Source organism: Dendrobium catenatum, unplaced genomic scaffold (genome assembly GCF_001605985.2).
Source record: "Dendrobium catenatum unplaced genomic scaffold, ASM160598v2 fragScaff_scaffold_1342, whole genome shotgun sequence".
NCBI classification, from domain to species: domain Eukaryota; kingdom Viridiplantae; phylum Streptophyta; class Magnoliopsida; order Asparagales; family Orchidaceae; genus Dendrobium; species Dendrobium catenatum.
Window position 1 is genome coordinate 785,945 of NW_021319804.1, and position 23,187 is coordinate 809,131.

The window sequence follows — 23,187 nt, forward strand, 5'->3', positions numbered from 1 at the left end:
TCGACGGACGGAAACGGACCGGCGTCGCCTAAAAATCAACTTTTCTCTTTTTCCCTCGACTTTCTCTCTCCTCAAAAGATATTTTATAAAAATCTGATTTTCTCTCTCTTCAAAACGAGCTGATTTTCATTAAATATTCTTGAGATCGGCCCGGCCGATTGCACGATCGTCCAGGACGATCTGAACAAAATCACTTCGTCCTGGGACAATTTCTCAGGACGATAATTAATTTTCTCGGACGATAAAAACCCCTACTCTCTGTCTTTTGCATTGCTCTGATCGTCCCGGGACGATCCTCGATCGGCCCGGACGATACTGGGAAGAAAACTTTCCTGTAACTTCTGTACACATTCTGTAACAAAACTTCAACTGATCGTCCCGGGACGATCCACGATCGGCCCGGACGATACTGGAGCAAAACTAATGTTACATCTTATCTCATTCTCTCCACAAGTGCCATTCCATATGTATCTTTCTTCTCAAATGAATGAAATGCAAGTTTAGGTGTCTTTATTTTGTGTTTGTAAGTGTCAAGAGCTGTAAGTGCCTTTTTTATATTATAAAAGTGTCTTTTTGAGTATTTTCTTATTCTAGGAAGAGTCTTTATTTTGCTTGCAAAAATTGGGGGTTTTCCCAAATTTTTGCTTGCATAAAAAAGACAACTCTTCATAGGATAACAAAGATACACAAAACTACCAAAATAAGAAACAATACAACTTTTTATATTAAAAGAGGACTTACAAATTTTGACTTACAAACGACACAAACATTAACATAAACTTCTAAAATTGCATTTCATCCGTTGAGAAGAAGAATACAGGTGACGTTGAGCTTGCGGATAGAAGAAATAGGCAAGAAGTCCAACACAAAGATAGGAGAAGCTCGCAAACTTTCCTAGAAGAAGAGATGAATGAAACAAGCTCTCGAGCTTTTCCACGACAAAACCTGCAATTTAGGCTCCTAAACATCACATCATATAATCTCTTTTTATAACATAAAACACTACATAATTATAGGATAAAAGAGGGCAGCCAAACAGCCCCTAAAAGCAATATTTAAATCTATTAAATAAAGAGAAATAGAAGGCCAAAAGGCACACTAGGACAGCAGCTGAACAACCACCAAAAACAGACCAAATACATCCCATATAGGAAAGCAAGGGGCGGAACCAGCATGAATCGAAGAGGCCAGGGAAAAAGGGGGCGGAACCAACAGTTTTTTCACGGGAACAACAACAGCCAGGGGAAAACCGAGAAGACAATAGCCCACAGCCTTAATTCCATGGAAGAAACCAAAGAGTCAAAGACAAATAAAGATAATTTATGAGCTTCCATCAAGACAAATAAATGAGCTAAACTTCAGCTCATAATGAGCTAACCAATAGCTCAAAGTATAATGAGCTAGCACTAAACTTATCAGCTCAAAACCATAGCAGCCAAAGCCCATCCGATAACAGCCAAGGCCCCAAACCGAGAACAGCAAGCAGCCCAAGGACAAGAAGGAACTCAAGTTGATTAGACCCTCCCTTGCCTACATCAATTCTCCTTCGGTTAAAAATGCTCATCACCTGATGAGGTTGCTTTGAATTTTTCTTGAAGAGATGTAGACTCTGAATCCAATTCTTTAATCTTTGCCGCATATTTCTTCAGGATTTCTTCTCGCTCTTTCTTGAATTGTTCTTGTAGAAGTTGTTTCTTCTTCAAATAATTTTCCATACTCATATGCAACCACGACTGAAGTTTGTATAGCTCATTCTGCAGGGGATCTGTCGAATCACCTTATGTCGGAACCCATATGTCCATTGGAATAATTTCTTCGATATATTTGGACTGATTTTCATCCACCACTGGATCACTATTTTTATCTTTTTCTATTTTTTTTCTAAAGACATAAAAAAAGACACGAAACAACTTAGGAAGACACACACCTAGGCTATGATACCAAATTAATACAAGAAAAAATTTGGGAGAAGCCCCAAATTTTTGCGAGCAAAAGACAACTCTTCCTAGGATAACAAAGATACACAAAACTATCAAAATACTTGACAAAATAAGAAACAATACAACTTTTTATAATAAAAGAGGGCTTACAAAGTTTGACTTACAAACGACACAAACATTAACGTAAACTCCTAAAACTTCATTTCATCCATTGTGAAGAAGGATACAGGTGTCGTCGAGCTTGCAGATAGAAGAAATAGGCAAGAAGTTCAAGACGAAGATAGGAGATGCTCGCAAGCTTTCCTAGAAGAAGAGAGGAATGGAACATGCTCTCAAGATTTTCCACGATGAAACACGCAGGTTTAGGCTCCCAAAAATCACATCATATCATCTCTTTTTATAACATAAAACACTACATATTTATAGGATAAAAGTGGGCAACCAAACATCCCATAACATCAATATTTAAATCTATTAAATAAAGGGAAATAGAAGGCCAAAAGGCACACCAGGACAGCAGCTGAACAACCACAAAAAACATTCCAAATACATCTCGTACAGGATACCAAGGGGCGGAACCAGCAGGAACCAAAGAGGTCAGGGAAAAAGGGGGCAGAACCAACAATTTTCTCACGGGAACAGCAATAGCCAGGGGAAAACCGAGAAGACAACAACCCACAGCCTTAATTCCATGGAAGAAACCAAATAAAGATAATTTATGAGCTTCCATCAACACAAATAAATGAGCTAAACTTCAGCTCATAATGAGATAACCAGTAGCTCAAAATATAATGAGCTAGCACTAAACTTATCAGCTCAAAACCATAGCAGCCAAAGCCCATCCGAGAACAGCCAAGGCCCTAAACCGAGAACAGCAAGCAGCCCAAGGACAAGAAGGAACTCAAGTTGATTAGACCCCCCATGCCTACATCATAAATATTCTTTATTTACAATACACATATAATCTTTAATATGCATCTTATCATTTCTTAACTCATATATTCATACACTTTCATATTCTTAGTGCTTAAATCATTTTCAGTCTATACATTAAAATTCTCATTGTCTTATTCATGATTTTCTCCAAAAGAAATAAACAATTATTTGAATTACTATTTTCAGATTTGAAATGAAGATAAAATAGAGAAAATTTAAACATATAATTACCCACATTATTTCTTCTTCCAATATTCGTGCAGTTTTGAAAGCCGTTAATTGTTCACAAGAATAGAACAATTTAATTAATATTAAGATATCAATTAGATATATCAATGGACATTTAATTTCTTCTATGAAACTTACCTCACAAGATCTTCTTTCTTTTCTCGCAAAACTTCCTTCCTTCACCGTCTAACAAAATCTATATCACTTGATTTCTTCCTACCTAAAATATAGTCCTCATTATTCAGTAAAAGAAACCATAAATAAAAACACGTGATTTCAACTAATTTATTACCTTTCCTTTAAGAAGGAATTCCACAGTTCAATTCTTTCTTCTCTTTCTCTCTCAAATTCTTCCTCTTTACTTCCAAATTGCTCTCTTCTTTTAATAAAGTATCATTGGCTTTAGATGAAGTAAAATGACATAATTTATAAAAAAGAAAGAAAGAATTTCAACAAACATTCTTCCCTCGGTCGGTCCTCTCGCTTCTTCCTAAATTCCACTCCTTTAGCGATAAGAATATGAAAGGAGTTAAGAGGAGTTGTCGAATTTCATCCATGATCACAATCAATTTAAAAAAATAGTGAAACGATTCTCCAATTCCTCTCCACGCATGCCCTTCGGTTCCGCCTCTGTCCGTTCTGTTCGCGAATAGCAACCCCACTCCTGGGTCTTCACTTCTTATTAGGCGGGTGGGCCGGTTCGGTTGAACTGGCCCCCAACCGGTTCATTACAATTCCCAATATTCTGCTCACTGGACTTTTTTGACTATCTTCTCTTTACTGCTTTGCCAAGAAAAGGAGATTGCATGCAATATGAAATAATAGATGACGCTGCCATGCTCTGTAATTTCCTGTTTTGTTTTCTAGTAAATTTTTTTTTTCAGTAATTTTTTTATTATTCCCAATATTCTGCTCCCTGGACTTATTTGACTATGTTCTCTTTACTGCTTAGATTGTTGTAATGTGGTCAAGTTTTATTGTTGTTTTACACTTCGACTTTTATATACCAATTAGTAATTTGTTTATGGTATGTACAAATGGCAATTCGAGGCTGCTGCAACTCCAGACAAGGTTATTGGTCTGATGTACAGTAACAAGGGGAAGGAAGAAAAATATCAGAGAAGATGAACGCAAAAAAGGGTTTTGATATTTTTTCATTACCTTCCAAAAGGGGATTACACTATTATATATCTCGTTCCTCCCTAATTCTAAATGATAAAAAAGTAACAGACTAGTGCCTAGCATGCAACCATCGCAAACACATTAGCCAATGAAATTAAAACACTTAAATAAAGGTTAACAAACAAACGACCCATAATTTGTGTCACCTATTTATTCACCCAATCGTAAGCCTAATCTCTTCCTTCTCATCAATTAATTCTTTGAGCTAAGCTAGAAGCTTTTGAGCCCGTTTTGTGCAGTTCTCCGTTGTTAGTGTTAATGGGTGAAGCTTGATTAGCCTGTATCAATTCCCTTTCTGGTTGAGAAATTGATCTTGTCTACAAGGTTAGATGGGATGTTCAGATGTTGAGTTCATCCACATTCAGACATGTAGCTTTGGTTGACTCATATAATCCACTGGACGAGGTGTTGCCAAACTGGCTGTTGGTTGATGCTGTCTTGTCTCTGCTTTCTGGTTGGACTATTGGGTGATTTTCACAATTGCTTAGTCGTAGTGTTGTTGGATGCAAGTTTCAATCTTCATGGAAGGGATTAAGGAAACATGAAAAATAGCCAATTCTTTCTTGAACACAGAAGGGTCTGTAATAGCGATGAGCTAATTTGGAGCATCACTCATTTTTGATGGAAGATTGTCGCTATGGTTGAAGCTTACCAGTACTAAATCTACGATAGTGAAGCTCACATCAAGATGCTTTTGGTTAACTTTTTGTTTCACTCTGTGCATTGCTCTATGGAGATTCTTTTTTGAGTTCCTGTAAATTTGTCTTTTTATTGCATCCAGGAGTGTGGATAGTCTATTTCAGAATTGTTACCATTGTATGGATGTATAGGAGGTGAAGGGTGTCTATTTAGGGCTTGATATGGTGACATGTCAATTGAGGAGCGATGTGAGGTAGGTGTTGTTGTTGACCCCTAAAATATATCTAACGAGCACGACTGATGAGGTCAATCATTGATTGACGAGACGCCATACGAACGAGAACGACAAACATCAATGATGCACGAAATCACTCGAAATGTCATATGATTGCTAAATAGATTGCGCCGTTGCAATCTGAATGTAAAAAATAGCCAATTGAAGCCTCTCGCAAGGAAGTATAGTGAATGTGGTCAAAAATGTCAAATTGAGTGTGTGGCGATATGTGAGGTTACCCGAACGGTCTTTGTTTGCAAAATAGATAGTGCGAGTGCGTCCAAAACGCCTCAAAACCCTGGAAACGACACCCATATTGCTTTGCTAATATGAGAAAACTAATGAAAATTCACATACACGCGCAGAATAAGGCAAATTTTGACTTGCACGAGTGAAAAAAAATCAGCGAGTGTGCTAATATAAATTTAAAATAAAGATATAGAATCCGCCATCCCTTGCCACCGATGATGAGGCCAGTTGTTGCTATGCAGTTGTTTCATGAGTCTAGTGCGTGCAAGGACTTGAAATTTGGATTGCAGGGGATTTGAACTTGCAAAATAATTAAATTAATCTAAGCAAATTAAAACTCCTAAATCAAATGCTTAAAATATTAAAAAACAAGCAAGGATTAAAATACAAGGAATGAAATCTTTGTTTTGAATGGGCTTGTGGAGATGAAATCTTTGAGGCGGAGATCACATGATTGGTGTGGAGGATGAATATGTGGAATTGATGGCTTGTAGTAGATGGTCAATTGCTCCTTGTGGAGTTCCAGCAAAGCGAGATGGAGATTTATATCCCCAAACTATTTTTTCTATTTAAGTTGATTTCGGCATGGATGGTAGAGCTGATGTCGTCAAACATTTTGAATTTAGTGGGAGGCTCAACCAGTAAACCAAAAGATATGTACAAACGACAATTTGAGGTTCCCAGCAACTCCATACAAGGTTACTATTTCAATGTATAGTAACACAGGCGAAGTAAGAAGAATACCAAAGAAGATGAAGAAAAAAAGGGTTTGGATATTTTCTCATTCCGTGTCAAAATGGGATTACACTACTATATATATTGATTCTCTTAGATTCTAAATGAGAAATAAGTAACATACTAGTGCTAGCATGGGGTGGCAAATGTCCCCTTCTTTGCAGCTACCTCAAACACATTAGCCAATGAAATTAAGACACCTAAATAAAGGGTAATAAATAGTAGAACAAAAATCTGTGTCACCCATTCATTCACTTAATCGTGTAGAACAATAATGTGTGTCACCTAAGGTATTCATTCACCTAGTCATAAGCCCAATCTAGCACTTCTCATAGTTGTATTCCTAAAGCTCAGTTGGGGGCTTTCGAGCCCTTTTTGTGCGGTTCTCCTTGGTCGGCGTTAATGGGAGGTGCTTCAGGCCCATATCAGTTAGATTGCATATTCATTCTTTTAACCAATAAATTATCCTTATACTTTGTTTTTAGCTATATAATCGATAGCATTGGTCGTGTTGTCAATATATTAGCTTTTTAATTGTTGGTTGTTTTACACACAATTCGGTGGATGTAAATGCTAACATGTTATTATTTCCTTAAACTTTCATTTGTGTTGGTTGCAATTAATTTTAAACAGTCCTATTCTGATTATCTTAGGAACTCTTGCTGAGAAGGCTTTGCTGGCTGTATTACCTCCAGAAGATGAGTTTCAATATGCTGTTCGTGTTAACTCTGAAGTCATGTCGTCTGATGGTTCCACATCAATGGCATCTGTTTGTGGAGGTATTATTATTTTAACTAATTCATGCAGTTTGACTTACAAGTCAGTTCATTAGAAAATTGCATTCAAGTTTTGCCTTTTCAGAACAATATTTTTACTGATTTGGAGGATTTGTTCATGTCTTCTATTTTATTTTCAAGAATTAATACTTTATGCATAAAGATCCATGTTGGCCCAACCACTTCTATAAATTATATATAATGAAGGAGTTTGAACATTGTTAGGTTCAAGTTTACGAAGTACAAACACCGATGAGAAACGTAGACACACCACAAAATGACAGAAATATGGACAAGGCATATTGATATTATAAAAAGCTACTAGGAGACATGCTAATAGAAGATCTTAGCCATTAAATAGTAAATTTTCAAATAAAACCAGTAAATGTAATTTATTTAATCTAATTAATAAAGATTATAATAAAAATTTATATGAACAGGAAAGTATTTTAAGCATCTAATTTGTTTTTATACCAATGACTAGTCACAATAGCAAGTTCATCTTAAATTGAAAAAGATCTGAACCAAAATTCCTAATAGGAATCAAGCATTTTGGTCATCCAGTTTAAATTCAATCCAATAAATAATCACAACTATAAGTTAAACTTTACTGATTAAAAATATATAAAGAACTTATATATTTGAACTATTATTCAATAGGTACATTATTAGTACATCAAAGTGCAAATATAGACTTTTTGAGTTATTATTGCGTGCTCAGTTTATTTACGGCCAAAACATCAATTACTAGTAGGCACTTTTATCTTGCTTCTCTAAATTATATATATAAAAAAAAGATAATTTCATGAAAGAATATGATGGAACTCTTTTTATTACTAAAATCTATTATAGTTATTGCATATAAGTATATTGCTACTATATTCTATTATTGATTTGAATGGGGATAAATTTCTTAGAAGGGCTATAATTAATAATGTTTCTATAGGTAGGACCTTTAGTTTTCAAATTTTAACAAAGCGCCAAATTGCCCTTTGAGTGCGGCATTTTTATGTAGCCAATGATTATCTTGTGGTACAGAGCCAAATAGCTCTTTGGGTGTTGATTAATGAAGTGGTTGGGTCCCTAATAGCTAACAATTCCTAATGAAACGGATTAGGGCAATTGGGCATGCGAATAGTTGATTGTGGGAAGCTAGTGAAATGATGATGCAACATAAAATATCTAATGATGCCTACTCGGTCTAGTTCTGTCACAACATGTAGAAGGCTTATAAATTATATAAATTATTAATATATCTTTACATACAAGAATTATTATTTTTGCTTGGTAAATCCTGAAGGTCGTTTTAAATAAATTTCAAATGATTATTGACATCATCATCAGAGGACCAATAATGCTATACAATTTGGGTAATGTAAATACAGAAAATCATTTTGAAATAATTAATTTGTTGTGAATTGTTATGGAAATTTTCCTGTTGTTTATTTGCTCAAAGCAATTTCTGTTGGTTGTAATCGTCTTCTTTTTCTTAAATACCCAGATTTAAATAGCTAAGAGGATATAACGTAAGAGGAGAGGATATACAGAATTTTTAAATAAAATTGTGAAAACTTGGAGAAGTTCGAAATAATGATATTCATTGTCTGTGGTCAACTGGAATATGTGCGCTGAAATTTTCAGTTGTCTTTATGCTGCTTTTTTTTTTTTTTTCTTTTGATATCATGCATATTTTCTGTAGGTAGTATGGCATTGATGGATGCTGGCATACCTGTAAGAGAACATGTTGCAGGTCTTTCAGTGGGTCTTGTCAGTGAAGTAGATCCATCTACTGGGAATATTAAAGATTACCGCATCCTTACGGATATACTTGTAAGCCTACTATTTTTTTTTTGAAGGATAGTTATCATCAAATTTATTTCACTTTATCAGATTGGAGTTACTGTTTGCTAGGTGTACTAGTGGTCTAATTCTTTAAGAATTAAAACCGAGTTGATTTTTCCCATTTTTTGTTACGTGCCTCAGAAGTTTATTGAAGTTTCTTCACCATTGGATATTTTCTTCTTTGTTAATTATGACTTGCATTCATCTACTACAAGGGTCTAGAGGATCACCTAGGAGACATGGACTTCAAAATTGCTGGAACAAGGAAAGGAATTACTGCAATTCAGTTGGATATAAAACCTGCCGGAATTCCTTTAGACATTATATGTGAATGTTTGGAAACTGCTAGAAAGGGTCGTATTCAGATAATTGATAGGATGGACGAAGAGCTAAGTTCGCCACGTACCTTGAATGATGGAAATGCCCCACGACTAGGTTGCTTCTGTATCTCTTTCTAAAATACCCTTTTTTGTAATTATGGGAAATTTATTGAGGTTTACTGTTACTTGCAGCTACTATGAGGTTGGATGAGGAATCCCTTCGTCGCTTGCTTGGCCCTCTAGGTTTGCACAGGAAAAAAATTGAACAAGAAACAGGTACTACCACCCTCTTCCTGACTGGAATCTTACTCATGTATGCCTCCTTTGGTTCAGATATGATGCCTTTTGACTATTATTAAGCCCATTACTATTGAAGTAGATGGATTAGAGAATTTGAGTTTACAATTTCATGGCTGGTGATGTCTTGTGGTCCTGATATGCCGGGGGGCACCTTGTGGGGCCTAGAGGAGATGATTTATTAGGTAAGGAGGATGAATCAAAGGGGAGCCGTTAGGAAAGTTTCCTAATTGTGTTTATGATGTTTAGGAATGTTTTAATAATTTAGGAAAGTTTCCTAATTGTGTTTATGATGTTTAGGAATATTTTAATAATTTATGAAAGTTTTCTAATTGTGTTTATGATGTTTAAGAATATTTTAATAATTTAGGAAAGTTTCCTAATTGTGTTTATGATGTTTAGGAATATTTTAATAATTTAGGAAAGTTTCTTAATTGTGTTTATGATGTTTAAGAATGTTTTAATTATTTAGGAATGTTTTCTAATTCATGTTTAATTGTTTAATAAGGTTTCCTAAATTATGTTTAATTATTTAGGAATGTTCTATTTGTGTTATGTGTCTAGGCTATTTAAGGGGGAGTTTGGAGTAAGGTTAGGGATCATGCTATTGATGAATTTTATGGGTGTTTGTTGTAGTTCTATTTTTTGAGGGATTCCTAGCGGCATTTAGGTTGATTGGGAGAGCTGATCTACCTCTCAAATTGTAGATCACGTGTATCTTGTTTTCTCTTATTGAATTTAAAAAAAATCCGCCACCATTTTGGTTTTATTGCAATTTTTATATTGTTATTTGTCATTTTTGCTTCTAAGTTGTATCAAATTGATATCAGAGTAATTTCTTAGGACCGATGGCCGAGAAAAGAGTTGAGGTGTTAGAAAAAAAAAATGGAGAGGGCAATAGGGAAACTGCGAACGGATGTGAGATTATTGAATGAGCGTTTTTCAGCAATGGAAGGAAGACTTGGGAATTTGGAAGATATGATGATGAAAATGGTCTAAATGCAGTTGAAAGAGTCAGCATCGATTCCTAGGGCTGAACTAAAGGGAAATGAAATTCTAGAGGAGATGATGAGAAAGCTCATGGAGATGCGATAAAAAATCCCACTGACTATTCCAATTGCTAACCCTAATAAAGATTTGTTTGGGATTTTCTTGGTCGAATTTAAATAGAAAGAGATAGGAATTGAAGAGTTCAACAAAAAGTGCTTCTTTCATCAAGAGTCATCTCCCAGGGCTCCGATAAGGGGCATAATAGGGTTTCTTGATGGGGGGACAACAAGAAAGGAGGTTTATGGAGGAGGTGGTAGGGTGGCAGACCACTATGGGAGGCCGTTTGGGCAAGGGGAGTGGACAACCGGAGAAGGAGGTTGACGAAACAAGCCATGGAGATCGGGTTATATGAGGTAGATGGAAGAAAGGTGAAATTCCCACCCTCGATACCCCGGGGAAACATGGAGGGATCACGCAAGCGCTGCACTGGAGAGGGAAGAAGCTATTGTGGCAATGACGATCCTAGGGTGAGAAAGTTGAAGGAGCAAATGATTGAGGAAAAGGCTTTAAATATTCTCAAGAAGGAAGGTGAGGAAGTACCTGTAGAATTACTCATCAATATTTGAGTTCTCTACTTTAAGGGGGAGTTTGAGTTGGCTGAGCAAACTTTCAAGGAAGCACTTGGAGAAGGCGCTTTCCTGTCTTCTTTATTTGAAAAAACAAAATGCTATATTTTGGATTATGGTGCATACAATGGGTAGTACTGGGATATGACAATATTCACCAGCTTGAAGAAGGTATTTTGCTAGATTTTCCTTGGGATAAAATACTACTCTATTCAACTATGCCAGACTCGTTGAGCAAGACGCAACAGTGAAAGAGCAAGTATACCATATCGGTTGATCTTGTTAAGTATCCAGATTACTTTGACGCTTACTTAAGACTTGCAGCAATGGGAAAGGAAAGGAAGAATATTCAACTCAGCTTTGAAATGATTGATGAAGCTCTTAAAATAGATAAGTGCCGTAATGCTCTGACAATGCTTGGTGATCTGGAACTAAAAAGTGATGACTGGGTTAAGGCCAAAGACAACTTCTGTGTTGCCCGAGATGCAACTAATGGAAAGGACTCTTATTCCAGTCTCTCTCTGTGTAATTGGAATTACGTGGCAGCTATGCGATCTGAGAAAAGAGGTCCAAAATTGGAAGCGACCCATCTTAAAAAGGCAAAAGAGCTCTATACAAAAGTTTTAATGCTGTACTCCGCTAATCTCTATGCTGTCAATGGGGCTGGGGGAATGTATATGAAGTTAGCATTGAGGATGAGAAGTAAAGTCAAGTACGAGCTGCCCTTGTAGAAGAGATTACTAAGTTCAAGCAAGAAGCAATTTATGGGGAGCTTAGTCCTCCAAAAGGAAAGAATGGACACTCTCGAGTATCAAATATGTCACCAAACGCAAGATTAGCAATGCTAGCATCACTTGATGATGAGCATGTCATCAAATGCTCTAGTAGCAATGGCTTCTCAACTTTCAGAGGTTGAGGAAAGAGATCGAGCATTCACTAGTCATGGCTGGTGGAATCAATTGCGATCAATGGGAGATGATAAGAGTTTGCTTCAATACATGTTTAATGTTGTTGCGAGTGCAAGATGCCAACTGAGGAATAAGGAAATAGAGATGAAGCAGTTAAAGAAGTAAAATTTCAATTCTGGAAAAGCAGCAAAACATGCCTTTGAGCAACTAAAGAAAGCCATGACCAGCTTCCCATCCTTCCACCTTGAGGACAAAATGCTTTGTTTTTTTTTTTGGGGGGGGGGGAGGCATCTTGTGGGGCCCATGAGAGAGATGATTCATTATATAAGGAAGAGGAATCATAGGGGTGCTGTTAGAAAAGTTTTCTAATTGTGTTTATGATGTTTATGAATGTTTCAATAATTTAGGAAAGTTTCCTAATTGTGTTTATGATGTTTAGGAATGTTTTAATTATTTAGAAATGTTTCTTAGTTTATGTTTAATTGTTTAGGAATGTTTCTTAAATTATGTTTAATTGTTTAGGAATGTTTTATTTGTGTTATTGTGGCTTGGGCTATTTAAGTGAAGTAAAGCTAGGGATCATGCTATTGATGAGTTTTGTGGGTGTTTGTAGTAGTTATTTTCTTTGAGGGCTTCCTAGCAGAGTCTAGGTTGATTGGGAGAGCCGACTTACCTCTCGAATTGTAGATCACTTGTATCTTATTTTCTTTTATTGAAGTTTTAATAAAAAAAATAAGCCACCATTTAAGTTTTACTACAGTTTTTATATTGTTGTTTGCTGTTTTTGCTTCTAAGGCATATCAGGTATGTTAAGAATTTCTTGGAGCAGAAGAAAATTCTTGGATGAGAGAGAGAGAGGCAGGGAAGTGGGGGAGAAAGAGGTTCATAGGAAAATCTTTATTTCACTTCAATTGGGATACAAAAGGATTCAAATTACAGCAAACTATATGCCTATATATAACTATAGACCCTGATATGGAGGCTTACAAGGCAAACATAACCTAAACCTAGACCAATATCTAACAAGGTCCTTATTACTTTATTGGCTAAAACTAAACCTATGTACTGAAAAGAGTGAAAGAAAACCCTTTTTCTGTATCTCCGATTTGTGCAGATGTGGTGTTAAGGGTGGCAATGCTGCATTCATTCGCTCGGTCATGCTAAACTGTACTTTAAGCCCAAAACATTCAAATTTGCAAAAAACGTGCGCTATCATTTGTTATGTAAAGTGGCTTATGCCACGTTTCATTGTTTTAAGCTGACCGATGTGTCATACTATTATACTCACAACTCTCATATCTGTACTTAGGCTAGGGTGTTACATTGTTGTCTTGTTCAATATTCTCATATCTGTAGTATGATGTTTATGTACAAAAGATTTTAGAAACTTAAAACATTTTATTCGTAAATTTACTGCACTGGTATGATTAGACGGATGATTTCCACCCTATGAAGACTGGACTGTACTGTTTTTTATATTCCTTTATGGTCTAGCAAGTGGCTTTTATTGAAGTAAATATTTTCTTCATTGTGCATTGCCTTCATTCGCGAAGGCTTATAGTGTAATAGCTAGTAATTTCTTGAAACATAAATGCATGATTATTACCACCATAAAAATGCTCTTCTAGATTGCTTCCTTCAAGCTTTTGATTCTCCACTTCATTTTACTTCGGTCATAGACATTTTATATCTTTTTATGCTTCCCATGCATATCTTTTTAAAATTGGTCTTCATTTCTAGATTGTTCAGTTTTACCAATTGACTGTTCTGATTCGAGCAAGGTGTTTTTTTCTCAATATTAAGATCAGCTCGAATGAAGAAAACGAAATGCGTTTTTCCTGTGTGAAATTGATGTTTCTTCTTTTGAATAAACTTGGACACTTCAGATGCTAACTTCCATCATGTCTTTCTTGAATAGGAGCACGGATTGCAGTGAGTGATGGGGTAGTTACCATAGTTGCTAAAAACCAATTAATCATGGAGAAAGCTCAACAGAAGGTACTATCTCTTAACAGTTTATTAGTCTAACAAGTTCTTGTCAACCATGTTTATGCTTTTCTAATCTATTTTGCTTTCATAATTCTTTATTGTTCCATTCATGGAGCCAGCACCAACGAAGATCATGCAAATCCTAAATGCATGAAGCAAGAAGGCCTGCATGCAAATCCTAAATGCATGAAGCAAGAAGGCCTTCTTGCTTAAGAAGAGTTATAAAATTGTTTTTCTTGTTCTTTTGTGATTTTACTCTTAAAAAACATTATCCTTAAAGAGTTTTTTAGTGCAGAAAAGTTATTGAAGCGCAGACCACTGCTTTATTATGTGCATAACTATTGTAACTGAATTGGTTCGGCAGATTCCTTAAAATATGAATATTTAAAAATGAGATCAGGTGGTGCCAGGGCATTTTTTTCCTATTTTTTTGTAATAGAAGAAGCTTCAACATTCGTTTTACCTCATCTGCTCATTGTTAAGCTCTTTTTTTATCCGGAGAGTTTACCGTTTTGATTAGGATCCAAAATCTAATTTCTAAATATGTTCTTTAAAATGAGAGTAGCAGATGCTGGCATGACACTTTGATTTACATATTCATCTGGAGGTGCTGATCGGCCATTTTTATAATATTGCAGGTTGATTTTCTAGTTGGACGGCAAGTTCAGGTTGGTTCTATTTACAAAGGTGTCATTTCTTCAATCAAAGAATATGGCGCTTTTGTGGAATTCAATGGTGGCCAACAAGGTCTTCTCCATATCTCTGAGCTATCACATGAACCGGTTAGTATCAGCATTAGAGCCTCTTGATTTATAAATACTTAATTAATAGCTTTTTTCCTTGTGCCATGTTTATTTTTTTGAATCAGCATGCATAATTACTTTTCATTAAGCTTTTAACTTTCTTGTTCTACCATAATTAAAAATTCAATTAATTAATTAATTATGTTTTCCTGTTCAGTCAAATTATCTTATTTGTAGTTCTTATAAACTGACTACCGTTTGGTTTGGTACGACTTTCACACTGTTTCTTAAAGCAACTTTTTAGTACAAAAATTAAAATTTTATATAAAAAACTGCTTTAAGAAGCAATAAGAAAGCCGTCCCAAATGAATCCTACGTTTTTTTTGTGTGTTATGTGGCAGCATCAGTCAACTGATTTTGTTTGCTTATCATGGTGTAGTTTTTCAGCTTCTGGCTAATAAAGCAGCTAGGTCCTTTGGTTTTGTAGATGACATCTTTTAAATCATACGGTAGTTTTTCATCTTCTGGCTAATATAACAGCTATGTCCCTTGGTTTTGGAAAAGATTTATTGTAGGATTTTACAAAGTTGATTGCACATCTTGTTTCCTCTTCTTATTGTCAGTGAAAAGTTAAGCAGCATACAACTAAACGATCATGACAATAATAATGTATATTCATCTAAAATTACATATTTGCAGTAGGTGATCCTAATCTCTTCTTGGATAATTGAACTGATTATGCCAACTCTTTTTAGCGAGATGTAGTTATATATCAACACATCTTATGGCATTCAACCATGCGTCATGCCTTTAAGCCAACCTTAGTATAAATCCTGTCCAAGTGATATAATAAAAAGAATGAATGAGAGGGAGAGTTATGAAGATGTAAGGGAAGGAGTGGTTGGGAGGTTGGGGATTTGTTATAATATTAGGAGAAATAATACATTGTCCTGTAGGAACATCAAATAAACAAGAATCATTAACCATAGTAAAATAGTTAGTAAATAAGTGTATTTGCCATTTTTTTAGTACAAATCTGGGTTTTACTTAAAACGGCTGAAGGCTGAAGCTCATGGCACAGCGATAACTTTTCCTGCTATTGTTATGCTTTTTAGTATTTTTAGTGAGATTCACTTACAGCGAATCTTCTTTATTTGTGTCCTCTCCCCCTCTTTCCTTTCTTTTTATCTACTGTATACATTCAACCTGATTGATTGTGTTTTTCTGTTTGATTTTCAAGTGGCAGTACATGTGTGTATCTTTTAGTAGTTAGGTACTTAAACTTTAATTGTTTTTTTTCCTTGTTATGGTGGGTTGAGCCCTTAAGCATCAATTTTGACAGACTTGCTATCTTATTCTTCTACATGATTAGACCACCTCACAAACTTCCTTACTGCATTATTGTAAGGTTGCAAATAAGCCATAGGATATCTTATCTTCTGAACATTGTTGATCTCTGCAAAATCAGACAGTAAAAAACTCAACTGTTTCTGTGTACAGCTATCGAAAGTCTCTGATGCTGTGTCTATTGGTCAAGAACTATCAGTAATGTGCATTGGTCAGGACGTTCGTGGCAACATTAAATTATCTTTGAAGGCTACTCTTACTAAACGTGGATCTGAAAAAAAGTGTCCGGAAGATAGCATTCCTGTTTCTTCAGATAGACAAGCTGTTAATTTCTGGTCCACCTTAGCTGATCTACCACTTGGCAAAGAAGATGCCGAGCCGTTAGTTCTCAGAACCGACGGAGAAGGTGAAAGTGTAGGGGAAAATGTGGAAAGTTCTGCACCGTCCGTTGTTGTTAGGAGTGCTGCAGAATGTGATGCTCGGGATAATGTCAACTACCAGAATGTGACTAAGAAGGCTAAAGCCAAATCTCTTCCTAGACCTTACAATTCTGTCCCTTCGCAAAAAGATAAAGTGGCCTCAAGTAGATCTACAATTGATCTTTCCTCTGGAAAAAGAATTGCAAGTTTGCTGAATATATCACATGTTACAAAAGAAGAAGATGCTTTACCTATGGATGTGAGCAAATCTAGATCTTCTAGGGTAACCAGTGTTAATGCTAATTCATTAAAATTGGGAGATAGATTTACAGCAAAGATATACCAGATACGTGCACGTGGATTGGTACTTGAAGTGGCTGGAGGTGTGCGGGGAATGTACAAATTTGAGGTAATTTTTAAATCTTCAATTTTCTATTCAGAGTTCTGAATTTTTTGGAGTTGATTGTGATTCGGATTCATTACTGTTTTTGTGACTTAGGCTTAGTTTGGGACGGTTTTATTAATGTTTCTTGAAGCAGCTTTATGGTATAAAAATTTTAATTTTTGTACTAAAAAACTGCTTTAAGAAGCATTAAGAAAGCCGTCCCAAACAAAGCCTTAAGCATTGTTCTTTTGCTTTATTGATGCGAGGGTGCTTAATCAAGTTATAGCTTGGTTACTACCATTTACATTTAAATGTTATATTTGTGCAAGAATAACTATCAAGGAACCTCTAGGTCAATGTTGCTGCTGAAATACTGGGTTAAAATTTGAAAATTTGGTTTTATGCAAGAACTACGACCTTTATTTAGAATGCGGTTAAGACTATCATTCTTCGTATGAGTCCTGAAGTCCTATTTCCTGTCAATAATGTGCGAAACCATTTGTGTTAAGATATGGCAGAGTTTTGATTTTACTTCATATTATATAATTAAAAAAGATGTTAGCATAAACTGTCAAGTGGTTGGCAACTCATTCATTGGCCTAAGATATGGACGACTTTTTAACTGCTTCTTAAAGTAGATTTTTAGTACAAAAATTTTAAATTTTGTACTAAAAGTTGCTTTAAGAATCAGTAAGAAAACCGTCCCAAATGATGTCTTAGGCTTCATTTGGGATGGCTTTCTTACTGCCTCTTAAAGCTGCTTTCTAATACAAAAATTTTAATTTTTGTATTAAAAGTTATTTTAAGAAACAGTAAGAAAGTCGTTCCAAACGAAGCCTTAATCATTGTTCTTTGCTTTATTGATGCGAGGGTGCTTAATCAAGTTATAGCTTGGTTACCACCATTTACATTTAAATGTTATATTTGTGCAAGAATAAGTATGTATGTTTCTTGATGGAATACTGTTCCTTAATATCAAGGATTCATCTAGGTCAATGCTGCTGCTGACATACTAGGTTAAAATTTAAAAAACTAGTTTTAATGCAAGAACTACGGCCTTTATTTAGAATGCGGTTAAGACTATCATACTTCCTGTCAATAATGTGCGAAACCATTTGTGTTAAGATATGGGCAGAGTATTGATTTTCATGTCATATTAGATAATTAAAAAAGATGTTAGCATAAACTGTCAAATGGTTGGCAACTCATTGATAGGCCTAAGCTTTTGGGTTGAAACTATATGTAACCATTGGGTGTATTAGGCCTAACTTTGGTCTCCCTTTAATGAATCATTCCCTACTAAGTGGCATCAGAACCAAATATTCAATTAGGATCGAGTGGCTCATACAATTTGTGGCTTTCATGATTCTTAGGCTTTGTTTGGGATGGCTTTTTAATGGCTTCTTAAAGCAGCTTTCTAGTAAAAAAATTTAATTTTGGTATTAGATAACCGCTTTAAGAAATAGTAAAAAAGCTGTCCCAAATGAAATCTTAGGTTTTGTTTGGGACAACTTTTTTCTTGCTTCTTAAAACAGCTTTTTAATACAAAAATAAAAAATTTTATACTAAAAAGCTCCTTTAAGAAGCAGTGAGAAAGTCGTCCCAAATGAAGCCTTAGTCATTTCCATCATAGTTGATCAAAGTTCAAAAATCGGTGACTTCCAATGGGCTTTTGCTATATGACACTTTATGTTATTTAAAAAATAAATTTGTTTAAGTGATGATCGAGGTGGATAACACTCATGTAAGAGAGAGAATGTTAAAACATATGAGAGTATTATTCTTAGCCTCTCCCACATAAGTTAATCGAACATTATGCTGTAGAAATATGAAGTAATTAATCATCACCTATAAGCTTAAGCTTTTGAATTAAAATTAGATTTGACTTTGATGCATTAGGCGTAATTTTGATATTCCTTTAATTCACATTCTATAATATTATCCTGAGAACGTTGCAACACAAATTATAATTTTTTTAGGCTTCGTTTGAGACGGCTTGTTTACTGCTTTCTAATAAAAAATTTCTTGAATTAAAAATTTTTATACTAGAAAGCTGTTTTAGAAAGCAATAAGAAAGCTTATCCCAAACAAAGTCTTAGGTTTCATTTGGGATGACTTTTTTACTGCTTAAAACAACTTTTTAGTGTAAATATTAAAATTTTTGTATGAAAAAGCTGCTTTAAGAAGCAGTAAGAAAATCGTTCCAAACGAAACCTTAGTCAACTCTCGCAGATTTATTAATAGCTAACATATTGCTGGTTGTTGGTTTTTAGGTGGATGGTCGAAAAGATTTTGAAGCAGGAGAAGAGCTTCAAGTCAAGTGCACGAGCTTCTCTGCTAAGGGAATTCCTGTTTTTTCATTGTTGGAAGGCAAGTAATTCTGAAGAGGAAATCCATCTTTTGGCTAACTCCACAACAATGTCTGAGATAAACATCTAATGAATGTGAAAGATGAATATATCGGTTCGATGATCAGTAGTTCTGGCATTTGATGCTGCTTCGAAGATCTATTAGAGCTGGTTCTAAGCTGCTGGTGAAGTGCAGAGCTCTTTCCGACCGTTGGAAGGTTGTAGAATTTGCCTGTATTACTTACTACTAAGCCTCCTGATCCAGGATATGAGAGGCTGCCAGTTTTTTTTTTTCCACCTCCAAAGAAAGACTATGGAAGAGTAAATGATTGGTAGATGAGTTTTTGTCACTGATATTGTTTGTAGATTTGTTTAATAATTAGTTGTTGTTGTTTTTTTTTAATTTAGATGATGTGAGTGAAGAGCAATAGGAACTTTAGCACCTGAATGTTTTTTTTTTTTTTGCATTCCTTATATCACTTGGATGTTGCTTGTACTTGCTAGTTATTATTAGAAGCTTTCAGAATTTGAATTGTTTTCAAATTTATTAAGGAGCTTTTCGGTTGGAAGAATGTAATGTAAACATAATATGTTGAAGTTGTTTGGATGACTGTAAAAAAAGTGTTGGTGATTTTTTTTTTTGGGTTTGATTTGAAGTAAAATAAATGTATTGTAAAGTCCAAAAATAGTGCTGATTTGAGATGGTTGCCGACGGTGACTGACAACGGATGGTGATGTTGGCCGGTAGTGGTTGGTGGCGGCCAGTGGTGGTTAGCGGCGACAGTGGCCAGCAATTGATAGCGGCGACAATGGATAGCAATTGGTGGCAAAGGTGGCCAGAGACGGGTGGTGGATGCCGGCGATGGGTGGTGGTTGCGGTCAAGTGAATTTGCTTGTGGTGTAACTTGTTTTCATTCAAAACTAGATGAGTTCAGTTGTCCTATAAATGAGATTAAATGGTTTACATTAAATTTACTTTTGCATTCCTTTTTGATCAAATCAATCGATAATATTTTCAAAATTGAGTTTGTATGAAATGTGACCAAATAAAACATCAAAATTTCACACAAGAGCAACACCATTGAAATCTAAAATAGGGCAACATTAAACTATGTCGATCTAAATAAAATTCCCAACTATTTCAATGGATGAAATCGGTTCTAAGTCCTTTGAACCTAGCTTCTCACTCCTCCCTTCCTTTTCTCATTCTCTTTTCCTCTCCTCTCGGCTAACGAAACAAATGAAAATGAAATGAATTTTTGAAAGTGAACCTAGATATTTATATAAAATATTTTGCGTAGCGCCGCGACTCCCACTCTTTAGTGCCACAATGCCCTAAAGGTTGAAATCTATCATGAAACCAAAGAAAGATGAGTGCCGCAACGCCAATACTTTAGCACATCACTGCTCCCAAGAGACCCTTCCCACTTATCAATCTCCTATAAATAGAGGAAAATTAGCACCATGATGTAGAAGGGGTAGTGCCCCAAAGGGTTACTTCTAACTTATTCAATTTTCTTTCAAATTCAACCAAGAAAATCAATCCACACAAATATGCAAATCTTACAATATCTGAATTAAAGCCACTACACATAGTTCAATTACTATACAAACAATCATTACAATATCATTATCTATCTGGCCAATCTTTCAAGACTTGTTTCTATTATATTTTCATTGTTGGATTTTACTTCAAGATTTTGATCTCTCTATCCTTTTTTTATTATAGTTGCTCTTATTTATGAATAGTTGAGGACCACTATAATACTATCCTCACTTTCAGCTAGAAATGAGAGCAAGTTTAAAGCATGGGCTTTATTATTAAATTTGATATTAGTAGAGTATAATTATCTCATTATTAAGATAAATTTGTTGATGTGAATGATGATTGAAGTTACTTGGCATTATATATACTTTATTGATAATAAATGGCTTTTTATCTATGATGATCACATAAATATTAAATATTAAACTCAGGCTTTATTTGGGACGGTTTTTTACTCTTCTTAAAGCAGCTTTTTAATTCAAAATTTAAAATTTTAATACTAGAAAGTTGTTTTAAAAAGCAGAAAGAAAGTCGTCCCAAACGAAGCCTAAGATTCAATAGAGTGCATCAAAATTTTATCTTTATGCAAAGTTATAGATAGAGATCAATATACTACTTTATTTATGCAAATGATTAAGAGAGAATACAACCACTTGCTATGAAATATTAATTTGGCATGAAAACGAAGATTTATCTATGCTATTTCTCTCTTACTTTTTCTACGATAATGTTAGTTTTTTTGTGGAAACTGATTGTGTCGATCAATCGGGTTATACTGCTGCCTCAGACCCTAATTCAGTCTGTAGGGGTCACTGGGGGGTTTATAGGCGGTTCTCCCCCTACTTGGGTTTGGTTAAGTATCATGTATGTTTACTAAATTTAGTATATTTTTTCCTCATTAGCACTTAATAAGCATTATGTACTCAAAACTAGACATGTTCGCCTGGCCATGACTTCTGAGCAATACTATTTTTCTTTTGAAATAAGCAATAAAATGCCTCTTTAATCAGAGTAAAAGTAAAAACAAAGGGCAACAAAGGCTTTATGAAAAAAAAGGAATTTTGACTTCAAATGCATCATAGTATAAGCAATTAAATAAATATAAATATAACTAAATATTTTCTAAGAGAAAGATACTTGAAAGTTTCTTTTTTAGAAGTTACTCTCAATGAAGGAAATCCTAAAATACTTCTAATGATTTTTTTTTTTTTGAAATTAGGTTAAACCATTATAAATTTAAGCATGATTCAAACTTTGTTTGATTAGAACCTTGAGTAAAATCTTGATTTGAAATGCATGCGATGTTATTAGGGGTGAGCATGGAAGGGTCTTAGGATGTGTGAAAGAGAAGGGAACTTTGCAATTGGACTGTCTCTTGAAGAGTAAACTTATTGATGCAAGCAATGGTGTGTGAAGGAAGGAATTATTACGTGCGAAGTTCGGATCGGCACAACCGTTCGGCTTACTGAGTATATGGTAGGAAGTGGATGTAATTTCGTTGGATCTTCAATTGGAGAGGAAGATCCGACTCTTCTTAATCCCTAGCCTCCAGCTAGAGCCCAAATAACCTAAAAATGAACTAAATTCAGCAAACTTCCAAAACATAATCTAAAATGTGCCTATTGTTAGTATTAAATAACCTCCCATAATTCCCTCCCAAATCATCACATTTCCCTAAATAATTCGCTTTCATATTTGAATTCAAAATAGATTTATTTCCCTAATTAATTCCCTCCCAATTGTAACTAAAATTTTCCTAAACACCCCCCCCACTAATTCCTCCTTTTCCGTAAATAATTCCCTCTTAGATATTGAATTCAAATTAAATATCTTACTTAAATAATTCCACCCCAATTGTAATTTAAACATCATATATAATTCCCCTTTGATTAAGAACCTTCATTAACTACTCCTTGTTTATTAGGAAACTTCATGATTCCCTCCCAATCAAATTGGCAGGTCCATCAATACTCCCCTCCCAAAGTGTCACCTTGTCCTCAAGGTGGAACGAAGGAAATTGCTACTGAAGCACTTGACTAATAGCATTGGATTAAAAAATGGATTAACACTAGGTTGAATGATCCCTTTCTCTAGCATCTAGCTAATCAACCTCTCAATCTCATCCTTTTGGATTTGGGGATGACGGTACAGACAAGCATTAATAGGTGAGACTCCTTCCTTCAAGATGATATCATGCTCGCATTCCTTTGGAGGAGTCAACCTCTGAACTAGCTGGAACACCTCTCGATACTATTGTTCCTTCCATGCTTTTCAACTCCATAAAAAATCCCACTCCTTCACCCTTTCCTCTCATTGAAAGTGGCTCCAAAGATGACATCACCTCTTCTTCCCCTAAAACTTATGCCTCATGATCCTCCCTCATCATCTCTATATTAGGGTTTCCCCCACTTCCCAGTCCAATCAATGATGCTCTCACCTCCGATGTTATTGGTGGGGTGTGAAGCTCC

General features: G+C 35.2%; 1 protein-coding gene across 2 annotated transcripts in view; it reads left to right on the forward strand.

The window, feature by feature from the left end:
- The window catches only part of LOC110100706 (polyribonucleotide nucleotidyltransferase 2, mitochondrial), a 31,735-nt gene extending 11,924 nt beyond the window's left edge, over positions 1 to 19,811 (forward strand). For both annotated transcript variants that reach the window (XM_020828329.2, XM_020828330.2), the window contains 8 exons: positions 6,837 to 6,962; positions 8,659 to 8,789; positions 9,017 to 9,236; positions 9,314 to 9,397; positions 13,861 to 13,940; positions 14,570 to 14,713; positions 16,175 to 16,849; positions 19,099 to 19,811. In XM_020828329.2, the coding sequence (XP_020683988.1) occupies positions 6,837 to 6,962; positions 8,659 to 8,789; positions 9,017 to 9,236; positions 9,314 to 9,397; positions 13,861 to 13,940; positions 14,570 to 14,713; positions 16,175 to 16,849; positions 19,099 to 19,203 (1,565 nt within the window). In that variant the 3' untranslated portion in view covers positions 19,204 to 19,811. The remainder of the gene's footprint in view (positions 1 to 6,836; positions 6,963 to 8,658; positions 8,790 to 9,016; positions 9,237 to 9,313; positions 9,398 to 13,860; positions 13,941 to 14,569; positions 14,714 to 16,174; positions 16,850 to 19,098) is intronic.
- The last annotated feature ends 3,376 nt before the right edge of the window (positions 19,812 to 23,187 follow it).